Here is a 13,998-nt window from a genome sequence, read left to right as displayed (position 1 = left end):
ACACACAAGGTTTATGTATAGACTAAGTTGGATATGTCTAAAATGAAAGTAAACAACTGAAAGAGGATGCATGTCTGTATGCATGCAGGTCTTAAAGGGACAGTAGGCTACATGCTGCCGTGTGAATTAAAGGGATAGTTCACCCTAAAATTTAATTTCTGTCATTGTTCATACTGTAATGATTATGATTCTATTGATGGTGTGACGTCATTGCTACGGAAGGAACGATGTCTGTGAGTACACCTGTGGACAATGAACAATTTTGGGAGGCTTTTAAATACGGGGGCGGGGAAAGGTGAGGACGCGCTGATGCCTAATAATGAACTGTGAAAGAGACTGAGACGCTGTGTTTGTAAAGCCTGCTGGGTTCACAAAAGCAAGGGATCCGTTGCGTTCGTGGTTGGCTAGCACCACCGGCGTGAAGAAAACCGGGGTCCCACTTATCGGCCCGGAGGTAGACAGTGGGGGGTAAACTTAGATAGATAGGGAAGCGAGTGTAGGTGGACTTGGCAGGCTGTTTGAAAGAAACCTTCTCAGCATTTCCGCGGAGGGGAAGGTTGAGTCCTCACAGTGACGGCAGGGTGTCGTTGGACGTGGACAGGGAAGTCCGAAGTTATTTTATAATTACGGAGTTGTGTGGGTTATGGTTGTACTCAGTCATTTGTGATTACTGTCCTCCTGAAGTATGTTGATTGCCTGTGCTGGTTGTTTCACATAGAGCATGTGATTTAGGTTTGGAGTTTCTAATTAAGTGTGCTGTGTATGAGATTTCACCTAATTTATTGTGTGCTGTGAATTTGGAGTGAGTACTTGGGTTCTCTTTTAAATGTGTGTCACGGTTTAATGAAATATGACCAGTGTGTGTAATCAGGATATTTAAGTGAGACAATGACAAATGGCTGCTATTGTTAATAAAAAGTGTATTCTTTGATAATTCTTGGTCTCGAGTGTTTTGAGTGCTCCTCCCGGACCAGACCGGGGTGAAATTAAAGGTGGTGGCAGAATAGGTGTTAGTCTGCATTACCAGTGGCCCCTAGCGGTGGCAAAATTCATTACACTGGTGGCAGCGGTGGGATTGATCTAATTGTAATATACCAATATCTTTTTTGGGTGGTAAATTGTTAAAATGGAGCACACTGAAAATGCACACTCTAGTCAAGAGTTTTCTGCAACGACAGCTAGGAGCACGATTGCTACTTCTAATAGTGTAGTGAATCGTCCTGTGTTCATGCCAGAGACATTTACAGGTAGCAGCCGTGACTGGTCTGATTGGTCCCAGCAATTTGAAATGGCTGCGGAGGTGAATAATTGGAATGAGGATTTAAAATTGAAATTTATGTCACTTTTGCTGTCTGGTAGAGCGAGAGATGTATTCTGTGGTTTGACAATAGAAGATCGTAGTAATTATGCCAAACTAAAAGAAGCGCTGAGCAAGTGTTTTGATCCTTGTGAAAGTGAGGACTGGAATCGTGCAAGTTTGTCCGCTAGGCGACGATTACCTGGGGAGAGTGCACGTGAGTTCGGTAATGCTTTAAGGCGATTAGTAGCCAAATCTTATCCAGTGGCTAATTGTGATACGCAAGATTTATTAGCACGTGAGCAATTTATTGCATATGTTGGAACCGGCGAACTGCGAATACAGCTCCGTAGTGCTAGACCAGCTACATTAGAGGCAGCTATAACATTGGCTTCTGAATTGGAGCTTATTCGTGAGTTAGAACGTAGTCAGATTACACCTGAAATGAAGGTGCGTGGGGTGTCTAATAACAATCCTAATGATACTCAAATGGCTATATTGCTTGAAACTGTAGAGAGTTTGCGCCAGGAAGTTAGAACTTTACAGGTTACTGTTCAAAATCTTACTAAGACTCAAGTCAATAATGCCTCTTCTTTTAGGGCTCCTTCCCATTCTGAATTACAGGGTTTTAGCCGGGGCCAGAAGCGTCGTGGGGATGTATGTTGGGAGTGTGGTTGTGACCGCCATTTAAGAAAAGCATGTCCTTATGTACAGGGAAAATAGAGGGGGCGAGTAAAGAGGGCCAAATGCTCGCCCCCCTCCCTGATTATACGACTGGCCTACAAATTAGTGTTTCTTGTAGTGAACAGGGTGTTGGCGTGTTTCTATCAGCTAAAGTGGGAGGTACAGCCTGTGTTTTGTTGTTAGATACAGGTGCTCAGGTGTCTGTAGTGTCGAAAGAATTTTGGGAAAAGGCAACAAATGGGGGTTCTGAATTGGTACCCTATGTAGGGAAGGTGTCTGTAGCTGATGGGGGACAGATGAATATTGTAGGAAAATGGTCCACTGTGTGTCAGATCGAGGCATTGGCTTTGGCCACAGACTTCCTAGTGGCTGACATACCCTTGCAGGAGATCATTTTAGGCACGGATTTCTTGAAGAAATTTGGGGCCGTGATTGACTTAAATACAAGAAGTTGTACCTTAATGGGGAAGAGCCTACCCCTACAACTGGGTAATGTGAACAACAAGACAAGGACTGTATCTGTAAGGCAGGATGTGATTGTGCCCCCGAGAACTGAGGTTATAATTCCTGGTAGTGTTGAAGGAGTGGGGCAAGAGTGGTTGGAAGGAATGCTGGAACCTTCGGATAGATTGGTTACTGAAGTTCTGGTGGCCCGGGTGTTATGTAGAGTGGAAAAGGGAATGTTGCCGCTAAGGGTTATTAATGTGACCAGTGAGGAACTTATCCTAAGAAAAGGGATGACTATTGGAACTTTGTTTACCGATGTTCAGATAGGGGATAATGCAGTCAATTCTCTGGGTTCACTGAAAGGTTTAGTGGAGCAGCCATGGACCGCTGAAGTTTTGCTACAAAATCTGGGGCTGAATGATAGGGGCCTGGAACCGACACAGTTACAAGCTGTTCAAGAATTATTGAATGACTATCTTCCTGTTTTTAGTCAAAGTGACACGGATTTAGGGCGGACCCATAGGACTCTACATCAGATTGACACTGGGGATGCAAAGCCCATTAAATTGGCTCCTCGTCGGGTACCACTTCATTTGCAGCAGGAGGTGGCAGATCATGTGAAGCAGATGCAGGAAGGGGGTATCATACGACCATCCTGTAGTCCTTGGGCTGCTCCTGTTGTTCCGGTGAGAAAGAAAGATGGGTCATTGAGGTTCTGTGTCGATTATAGGAAGTTAAATGATGTTACTAGAAAGGATGCATATCCTCTTCCACGTATTGACGACGCATTAGATAGCCTAACTCATGCACAGTGGTTTTCTACTTTAGATTTAGCTAGTGGCTACTGGCAGGTTGAAGTGGACCCTATAGATCGCCCTAAAACAGCCTTTATAACAAGACAGGGGCTCTTTGAATTTAATGTTCTTCCTTTTGGACTATCCAATAGTCCAAGTACATTCCAAAGACTTATGGACTTGATTCTGGCAGATTTGCAGTGGTCCACATGTTTAGTCTACTTGGATGACATTATAGTTTTCGGAAAAGATTTTAGGGAACATCTTCAGCGGTTAGGTCAAGTATTGTCCAAATTGCAGGCTGCCAATCTTAAAGTGAAACCATCTAAGTGCAATCTGTTTGCTACCAAAGTGCAATACTTGGGTCACGTTATTTCGGCTGAGGGGGTTATGGCCGATCCCAGTAAAGTGGAAGCTGTACAATCATGGCCAATCCCTAAAAATCAGACTGAGGTACGTAGCTTTTTGGGCTTAGCCTCATATTATAGGCGATTTGTAAGGGGTTTTGCTGAGTTGGCTAGACCATTGCATCGGCTTACAGAAAAAGGAAGGCGATTTCAGTGGGATGATGGTTGCCAGGTTGCTTTTGAGAAGTTGAAAGCATGTCTCACTACTGCTCCAGTTTTAGCCTATCCAGACCCGCAGCGTTCATTTATTCTGGATACAGATGCCAGTGATGTAGGGATTGGGGCTGTTTTGTCACAGGAAGTTGATGGTTTAGAACAAGTGGTGGCATATGCCAGTAGAACCCTGAGTAAACAAGAACGTAAATACGCCACTACCAAGAAAGAACTTCTTAGTCTGGTTACTTTTACCAAGTATTTCAAACATTTCCTGTTAGGGAAAGAGTTTTTGCTGCGAACAGATCATAATTCCCTTCGTTGGTTGCATAATTTCCAGGGCCTGGAAGGCCAGTTGGCCCGGTGGTTGGAACAGCTAGCTGTTTTCCAATATAAAATCGTTCACCGACCAGGTAAAGAGCACATTAATGCGGATGCGCTATCAAGATTACCTGCTTATTCTGGGGAGATTATGGCTAGCTCTGTTAGCTATGTAGAAGTAGAACCTTCACCTCAGGGTGGTGTTATGGAACAGGGAGAGATATTGAATTGTGAAATGGGGGAGGTGGAAGGAGGACTGAATGAGTTGACCAGAGCCCAGCACAGTGACCCAGAGTTGAGTTTGATACTAAAACTGAAGAGCCAGAAAGGTAGTAGACAGGAGATAGTGAATGCCTATCCATCCCTTAAGAAGTATGCCTTAGTCTGGGAGCAGATAGAGGTTCAGGGGCAGAGGTTGGTGAGGGTGTTGCCTCCAAAAATTGGTCTGAGCGCAAAGACTCAAGTTATTGTTCCACGGTCTATGGTACCAGAAATGTTGAGGTTATTGCATAATATTACAACTGGAGCCCATTTTGGAGTGCAAAAGCTACAAGAAAAGGTGAGGGATCGTTTTTATTGGCCGGGATGGTATAGGGATGTGAAACGATGGTGTCAGGAATGTCCTGAATGTGCGGTTCATAAAGAAATCGGTCCGGTTCCTCGGGCCCCACTTATTCCTTCTGTAACGTCTCGTCCTTATGAACGAGTGGCACTCGACATATTAGGGCCTCTTCCTGAGACCCTCCTCAGAAATAAATATGTGTTGGTGGTGGGGGACTATTTTTCAAAATGGACAGAAGCGTACCCCCTCCCAAATCAAGAGGCAAAGACCGTAGCTAGAGTCCTGGTAGAAGAGTGGGTGTGTCGTTATGGAACCCCTAGGAGCCTGCATTCCGACCAAGGTCGGAACTTTGAATCAAATTTGTTTGGTGAATTGTGTCGGTTGCTAGACATTAATAAGACCAGGACAACTCCATATCAACCTCAGTCAGATGGAATGATTGAGAGGTTTAATCGTACATTGCTTTCAATGTTGTCTTTCTATATTGATGACAATCAACAGAATTGGGATGTCCTTTTGCCTTATGTGATGATGGCCTATAGAAGTAGTGTTCATTCCAGTACTGGCTTTACCCCATATAAAGTTTTGTTTGGTCAGGAGATGGTTTTACCGGTTGACATCATGATGGATGTAGATGGACAAGAGCGATTTGCAACTGTGAATGAGTATGTGAAGGGGGTAGCTGAAAGTCTTGCCACAGTAGTGGGGGCAGTGAAAAGTCATCAGGCTAGAGCCTCAGAACATCAAAAGCGGTATTTTGACTTTAAGGCCAAGTTTCAGTATTATTCAGTGGGGGAGTTGGTATGGTTAAAGAATAAGGCCAGGAAGAAAGGGGTGAGTCCAAAATTGCAGAAACGGTTTAAGGGCCCATATAGGGTTTTGGAAAGGGTTTCTGAAGTGTTGTATCAGATACAGCCAGAGGCTGGAGGTATAGATCAGGTGGTGCATTTTAATCAACTGAAACCTTATGTCTCTTCTATGGTTGCAGAGTCTACGGGTGGCCATACAACAGCCAAAGCTGACCATAAGACTACATCTGCCCCAATTAGGGGGAAGAAAGAAAGGGGTCCAAGCTTTGGGTCTAGCTGGGTGTTTCGACGATCACGGCCACCTGATTTGCCTGTTGCTGGTGGGGGTGTATATTCATCAGCTACCAGTGTCACCGAGGGGTTTCAGTCGGTTAGGCCACCTGCTGCGGCTGGAATACCGGTTTCACATCAGCTGCCGACTGCTATCAGCGACTCCCAAACATCGCAGCTTTCTGTTGAGGCTGAGGTGTCTTTGGATCCAGTGGAAGTTCCAGTTGTGGACAGTGGTTGCCCCCCGGTGTCTCCGGTCCTAGTGAGAGAACCTCCCTCAGCTGCTGGATCTACAGTTACAGAGGGGGCTGGCAAGAGCGATTTGCCTACGCCAGCTATATCTGCTACAGAGCGGGGCCGTCCCCTACGAACACGTAAACCCCCTGTGTGGTTCAAGGACTACGATGGATCTGTTTAAGGACTCGAGGACGAGTCCTATTTTTTTCAAGAGGGGAAGTAGTGTAATGATTATGATTCTATTGATGGTGTGACGTCATTGCTACGGAAGGAACGATGTCTGTGAGTACACCTGTGGACAATGAACAATTTTGGGAGGCTTTTAAATACGGGGGCGGGGAAAGGTGAGGACGCGCTGATGCCTAATAATGAACTGTGAAAGAGACTGAGACGCTGTGTTTGTAAAGCCTGCTGGGTTCACAAAAGCAAGGGATCCGTTGCGTTCGTGGTTGGCTAGCACCACCGGCGTGAAGAAAACCGGGGTCCCACTTATTGGCCCGGAGGTAGACAGTGGGGGGTAAACTTAGATAGATAGGGAAGCGAGTGTAGGTGGACTTGGCAGGCTGTTTGAAAGAAACCTTCTCAGCATTTCCGCGGAGGGGAAGGTTGAGTCCTCACAGTGACGGCAGGGTGTCGTTGGACGTGGACAGGGAAGTCCGAAGTTATTTTATTATTACGGAGTTGTGTGGGTTATGGTTGTACTCAGTCATTTGTGATTACTGTCCTCCTGAAGTATGTTGATTGCCTGTGCTGGTTGTTTCACATAGAGCATGTGATTTAGGTTTGGAGTTTCTAATTAAGTGTGCTGTGTATGAGATTTCACCTAATTTATTGTGTGCTGTGAATTTGGAGTGAGTACTTGGGTTCTCTTTTAAATGTGTGTCACGGTTTAATGAAATATGACCAGTGTGTGTAATCAGGATATTTAAGTGAGACAATGCCAAATGGCTGCTATTGTTAATAAAAAGTGTATTCTTTGATAATTCTTGGTCTCGAGTGTTTTGAGTGCTCCTCCCGGACCAGACCGGGGTGAAATTAAAGGTGGTGGCAGAATAGGTGTTAGTCTGCATTACCAGTGGCCCCTAGCGGTGGCAAAATTCATTACAATACAATTGGACATGTTGTCCAAAACCTATATTAACTTCTTTCTTGTGCTGAACACAAAAGAAGATATTTTGTAGAAACAAAATGGTTTCTGGTTCACATTGACTTTGATAATAGTAAAACATACTCTGGAAGTCACTGTGAACCAGCAACTGTTTGGTTTTCTTCAAAATAATGCTTATGTTTAGCAGAAGAAAGAAACTCATTCATGTTTTTTCTTCACTATTTAAATTTTTGGGTGAATTATTCCTTTAATGTTAATAAAACACCAAACCCACAGAAAAAAATCACTCAATACTCTTGACTGAAAAAAAAAAAATACAGTTGCTTTAATAGGAATCAGTGTATATAGTGTTTTATTTTTATATTTGTTCATTAATTTTTTTTAATGCTCCTGCTAAATACATCTCTTTTACTGTGGCCTAAATATCCACCATAATTTTTCATATTTTGTTACCTTAAAATGCTTTATAATAGGGAAATTAGTTTGGCTGTGATGCTCAAACAGCATGCAAAATAGAGAAACCAACATGACAAAGAATCAGGATAAAATCATGATTTCTAAAAAAACAAACAAACAAACAAACAAAAAAGACTTATTAGATTTGTATTATATCACCCACCCCCTGAGGGAGACCAAACCCATACAGACTCCACACCCCTGTAAAATAATAATAACATTTGCCTATGTCAAACACCACTAATAATAAATAAAATTAAATAAACAAATAAAATAAAAATAAAACCATATTTAAAAATAGTTATGTTGCTTCTGCTAATGAGATCATAAATTAAATTCTTATAGTTTCACAAAAATATCTTTTATTTCACCTCTCTAAGTCTCCTTACCCCCTGTAGCCTAATATGTTCTCTTTTATCTAGGCCTACATGTTTACATTTATTCATTTAGCAGACACCTTTATCCAAAGCCACTTACAACCAGAGAATACCATTCAAATACTGTTCTCATACTGTTCAAATGAGCATATGCATTTTTTTTTTTACCTGGGGCCGCATTCACAAAGAAACTTAGAGGCTAACTGGCGAATTTATGGTAGCACCTACATCTGGAACAGCTTAGAAGAAACAAATTGATTTACCTCTTGTCTATACAAACATGACTTCAGATTCATTTTAAAAAGCCTACTCGTGTAGCAAGTCTTCTCACAGGCAAACACCTGTCACTCATCATCAGGCAATCACCGTGATCTGTTCTATATATGAATCTGTGAATAATAATAATAATAATATCATCATCATATTATTAATGTTGACCTTTATTAATGTTTGAACTTTTATGTGACAGCCATATAGTCTAATAGGAGCCCTGTACCTATCTCTGGGTTCCTGGCTTAGAAAAAGATATGCACTAAAACAGATTGTGTGCAGTAGGCTATAGATAATTTTGTGCCGATTTTTTCAGTTGTTTATGTTGCCCCCCCAAAAAAGCCAAATGCCCCCCCAAACATGACATCCTGGTAACCCCTCTGATTCATTCTCTGTATTTGTATTATTATTACCGTTAAGTGCCACTAGTGGCGCTGTAGCTTAAGAGTGAGCTTTGTATGCAGAGAAGAGGGTAATTTCCGCAGAAGAAGCGATCTCTCGAGAGAAAGAAAGATGTATGACTAAAGTGTGGTCACTAAGCTGTTTAAGAGAGATAAGATAAACAGAAAGAAGAAGAAAAAGACTGAAACTAATTCCTCTCTCGGTACTGAGCCAACGAGGTATGTTTTGTATGTTGTATTTGTCAAAATAGTTTTATCTGTCAGATTTCTTTCTTTAAGCTAATTATTGTTTGTTCTGTGCTTTTAGAGAAAATCTTACTGTGATTAATTGTTGATGTGAAATAAAGCCAATAGTTTAAGATTTTTTTTATTTTTTAAGTTGGTACATGAATTATTAATTCATCGACTCATTCAACACAAAACCGAAAAAAGACTAATCACCGGTAATTGCCGACGGTTTTAGAGGACACTATAAATCCCGGAGAGGCGAGCAGCACAGTATTTCACACATTTACACAAACATCAAACACTTTACAGCTTGTTTAAGCGACGTTTTACAGACTCGTTTCTGTTTTGTTTTCATCGGGATCATTTAACGTTACTGCTGTAGCAGCATGTGAGGAAAAAATTAATTCATTCAGAGCTGAATGATTTCGACTGCTTGTGTGCTTTGTTTTGATGTTTGTAGTTGAACTGTTAGTGAATGCCCAGTAATAATAATAAAAATAAATAAATATTTATCTGTGAAGGGTACTGGTGGGAATCGATCTCAAGTAGCCTATTGCTGCTACCATTTTCATTTTTACCTTTTTTTTCTCCGCTGACATATGGATTATTTTTACTTGTTAAAATTGAAATATGTCTGCATTGCAACTGTATTTCCAAACACATTTTGTTCCTGTAATGAGTAATGAACGTTTTTCACATTTTGAAGATTTGAAATTTCAAATCTATTCATAAATGGGAATATATGAAGTTTGACACAGGAAGCATTAAATATTGCTTTGAAAAATGTTATGATCATTGTCAGTTTATGTACAGAAAAATCAAGTTTAGGATTACTATGGTCATGTTAGAGCTATGGTGTTGTTTTTAGTTTCATTAGTGTTTGTTTGTTATTGTCAGTAATTTATCAATAATTTATTTATTTTGTCAATGTCATATTTTGATAAATAACAGTTCTTCAGTAAAGCAGTTTTATATTCTTTTATATCCTCAAATCTGGTCCCAACAGCAAACACTGAGAATAAAGAGAGATGATATGAATGTCTTGTTGAATGGGTGTTGATAGAGGCTCATCAATATTAACAGAGCTGCTGAAAAGACTCTTTATTTCATGTAAATAGTTCTGGTTTTCAGCTCATTTATTATGCTGATGCCTCAGATCTCCTGTAAATTGCCACTTAAAGCTCATTTCCCTGGTGTCAACAAGAAGCTTTTTTGCGTTTAGTTTTTCAGCTGTTTTTCTTACCATTATTTATGGTTTTTATATATATATATATATATATATATATATATATATATATATATTAACATTGTGTTGTAAAACCGATCTTGGTAAGGTGTTTTTTTTTCCATCTTCTCTCATGCTGCAATTTACCTTCAGTGAAGCTCCTCCCACAGGAATCACATCATTCGTGAAGCTCCTCCCACAGGAATCACATCATCAGTGAAGCTCCTCCCACAGTAGTTCACCAATAAATGCTGGAACATCTCATCAGTTCAGAAGAGAAGAAGAGCTGAAATCTGTGAAGTCTGAGTTTATTAAAGAGGACCGAGAGAAGATGAGAGATCAAGAAGCCTCAACCCTCAGAATCAAACACACTGAAGATACTGAACAAACAGGTTGGTGTTTATTATTGATTTCTCATTCATCCGTGATTCTGAAAAACTCGGTTAAATCAGATTTACTTAAATGGTTGATTCACAGTTTAATTTTGCAGCCATTTTAACCACATTTTTATTTCTATACAGTTTGCTTTTTATACATCAAAAGTAAACACAGTTGATCTAGTAAGTAATGACTTAAGCAAAATCTGATTAGCTAGTTACTAATTTATTTCCCATAAATTATAGCAGTTATTCATAGTGATAGAGATTATTTTTCTTACAGTAACTTTGGTAACAGGGTTGATGAAAAGTTCCTGAAAACTAACCATTTTTACTTTTATTTAAGAGCTGATTGAAGAGAACCAGGAGAGTGAAGAATTGAGTGAAGCTGAGGAGAAAAATCATGTCAAAACCAGAGAAAAGTTTCTGAGTTGCTCTCAAACCAAACAGAAAGATTTAAAGAAAAGAAGAGCCAAGAAATCTTTCACCTGCACTCAGTGTCCAAAGAGTTTCACATGCAAATCTAATCTTGATATTCACATGAGAGTTCACACTAGAGAGAGACCATACACATGTGATCAGTGCGGCAAGAGTTTCTCTCAAAAAAAATACCTTCCATTGCACATGAACATCCACACTGGAGAGAAACCGTACACGTGTGATCAGTGCGGGAAGTGTTTCACACAATCAACAAACCTTAATAGTCACATGAAGATCCACACAAGAGAGAAACCGTACACTTGTGATCAATGTGGGAAGAGTTTCACACAATCAACAAACCTTAAGAGACACATGAAGATCCACACAAGAGAGAAACTGTACTCATGTAATCAGTGCGGGCAAACATTTTTGTGGGCTTCAAACCTGAAAAGACACCTGAGAGTTCATACACAGGAGAAGCCATATTCGTGTGATTTGTGTGGAAAGAGTTTTACATTGCCACAAAGTTTGAAACAACATCAGAAACTTCATACTGGTGTGAGAGAGTACATGTGCTTTGAGTGTGAAAAGACTTTTATTTCAGCGGCCAATTTAAAACAGCATGAGATGATTCACACTGGAGAGAAACCTTACAAGTGTTCACACTGTGACAAGAGATTCAGTCGGTCAGGAGACCTGAAAACACATGAGAGGATCCACACTGGAGAAAAACCTTACAAGTGTTCACACTGTGACAAGAGATTCACTCATGCAGTAAGTCTGAAAATACACGAGAGGATCCACACTGGAGAGAAACCGTATCACTGCACTGCATGTGGGAAGTGTTTCAATCAATCATCTGCTCTACACAGTCATACAAAAAACATTCACAGTAAGTAGATAATCTTCAGATCCAGCACTTTCAGATCTAATGCTGCAATAATGCTGCAAGAAATAAAATATCACCTGGATAAATCTGTCCTAACCAGACATTAGAAGCAACATGACAGAAACAAGTTTTCACAGTTAATAAAGTTCATCTTCATCTTCAAAAGCAGCAGATTCAACTGAGATTCAGATCAACTCAAAGATGGAGTTGCTACCCAAAGAACAATGTCGAAATGTTTTATTATTGTATATCATTTTGCTTCATGATATAAATGTTATACTTGTAATTTTATATGAGTTTCATGTTACCGTAATTCCTCAAATAAAAACCGGTAGTCAAATAAACGGCGGGCCTCTTATAGTGGCCGGGGGCGTGGTAACACGGACAAATTAAGGCCGGGGGGAAATTTGTGCAGCAGAGCCAGATAACGAACGTACACGCCCACTGCCGGAGCGTTTCTCGTTCTTGAGTCAAGAACCGGTTGCATCGGTTTTCGGATCACCAGTACACTGAACCGAGAAGCATTTCTGTCGGACGCGTCCGATTCGAGAACCGAGGAGCTGATAATACTGCGCATGCGTGATTCAGCGTGAAGCAGACCGACACACAGAGCGTCTGAACCGAACTGATTCTTTTGGTGATTGATTCTGAACTGATTCTGTGCTAATGTTATGCCTGTCCACTGGAACGCTATCGCTTTTAATTTAAAAACGGTTATTTAAAACAATTACTTATCAAACAGATGGAATTAGAAATAAAGGTCTGCCTCTAATAAAAGCCTGCTTCAAATAAAATCCTGTTACCTTCTGCAGTTCAGGTAAATAAAGGCCCCAGCTTATTTGAGGAATTACGGTATATTCTATTGTCGAATGCATGTGTGTCACTTGTAGTTGCTTACTCTTGAAGGAAAGTAGAAGCTTTCTACAAACCGTTATGTATTGTTACGAAGGAGGCTGATGTAGTTGCTGTAACACTTTTAAGTGAGGTTTAGATACATTTTTTTTTGTTTGTTCTTTGTTAAAACAAACAGTTATTGTTCTACTTATGATGTATTTTAGAATCACGGATACAATATATACTTTCATGTAGCTTTGCAACGGATCCTTCTTTGCTTCTCTTAAGTCGGGATGGGTAACTTAACCCTCATTTCTATATGGTTCAAGTGATCTGAAACATGTTTTTTCATACATTTCTCAATAATTATGAAGTAGATATCACATTCAGAAGTATCAAGGGCAGTATGGCAGTGTTTGATTTCATTTCAACCTCAAAAACACACGTAAAAGACATGCAACGAGAACCTTAGACCTACGTTACAGTTCACGCTTCATCAAAAATGGAGATTCTATTGTTTTTTTTCTTAATATTCAAACCCCTTTCATAACTTTCTTTTTCTCCAAAAATAGAATCAATGTTATCTTTTTAACCCTTGACATGAAAATTAATGGAGGTTTTTACGTTTTTACAACATTTCATATGTGCATCACTATTTCAAAGTAAATAGTCTAGATGGAAATAGGGGTCCACGCGAACCCCCAGGCTTTTTTTATGCCACCTGATTTTTTAAAATCCTTAAAGTGTCTATTTTCATAATCTGCCAGGTGCCAAGCTGAAATAATGTCCCAAAGGGTTCTTTTTTAACCCTTTGCTGCACCCGACCGGAATCCGAAAAAATCAAAAAGTGATGTAGAAAGTGGCATAACATTTGAAGTAAACAACACACAGAGACAAGTGAACACATTTTCCCATACAATTCTGACCCCAGGAATATAATGGAATGGTTATTTTTGACATTTCACAACATATTGACCTTATTTCTGGACAAAATAGCAAAAAATGGCCAAAGATGTGTAGAGGATCAACTATTTTTGTGTTTTCTCAAGCGCATAGGGTGATTTTTTTTCACAACATAATATTTCTTTATCATTCAAATGTCTATTTTAAGATTAAATTGGGTACCAAGCTGAAATAATGTCCAAAATGCTTTATTTTTAACCCTTTGCACCAACCCGAAAAATCTAAATATGATATAAAGTGGTATAACTTTTTATGTAAACAACTAACAGAGACAAATGGCCACATTTTTCAATACAATTCTGACCCCAGAAATTGTTATTTGTCATGTTTTATAACATCTTGACCATCTGTGGTCAAAAAGAGAGCATTTTTATTATATTTAGCAGCCTGAAATAGGGTTTATTTTAACCTTTTACTTCACCTATCCTGAACCTAAACATATTTAAAATAGTTTTACTTTTGCAGTAAA

At 39.9% G+C, this 13,998-nt stretch overlaps 1 protein-coding gene across 5 annotated transcripts; it reads left to right on the top strand.

The window, feature by feature from the left end:
* The first annotated feature begins 8,686 nt into the window (after window positions 1-8,686).
* Window positions 8,687-12,262, top strand: LOC113067434 (gastrula zinc finger protein XlCGF7.1-like). 5 transcript variants are annotated; one of them, XM_026239849.1, is made up of 4 exons: window positions 8,687-8,812; window positions 10,200-10,438; window positions 10,770-11,549; window positions 11,634-12,262. In XM_026239849.1, the coding sequence occupies exons 2-4, from the start codon at window positions 10,378-10,380 to the stop codon at window positions 11,741-11,743; spliced, it is 951 nt and encodes a 316-aa protein (XP_026095634.1). In that variant the 5' UTR covers window positions 8,687-8,812; window positions 10,200-10,377; the 3' UTR covers window positions 11,744-12,262. The 5 variants fall into 5 exon arrangements, with proteins under 5 accessions (XP_026095634.1, XP_026095633.1, XP_026095632.1 ...); XM_026239848.1 differs by having other exon boundaries at window positions 10,249-10,438; window positions 10,770-12,262; XM_026239847.1 differs by having other exon boundaries at window positions 10,237-10,438; window positions 10,770-12,262.
* Window positions 12,263-13,998: the final 1,736 nt, after the last annotated feature.

The sequence above is a fragment of the Carassius auratus genome, linkage group LG28B, assembly GCF_003368295.1.
Source record: "Carassius auratus strain Wakin linkage group LG28B, ASM336829v1, whole genome shotgun sequence".
Classification (NCBI taxonomy): domain Eukaryota; kingdom Metazoa; phylum Chordata; class Actinopteri; order Cypriniformes; family Cyprinidae; genus Carassius; species Carassius auratus.
Note: the sequence above shows the minus strand (reverse complement) of the source record. Positions and strands in the feature narration are given on the sequence as shown.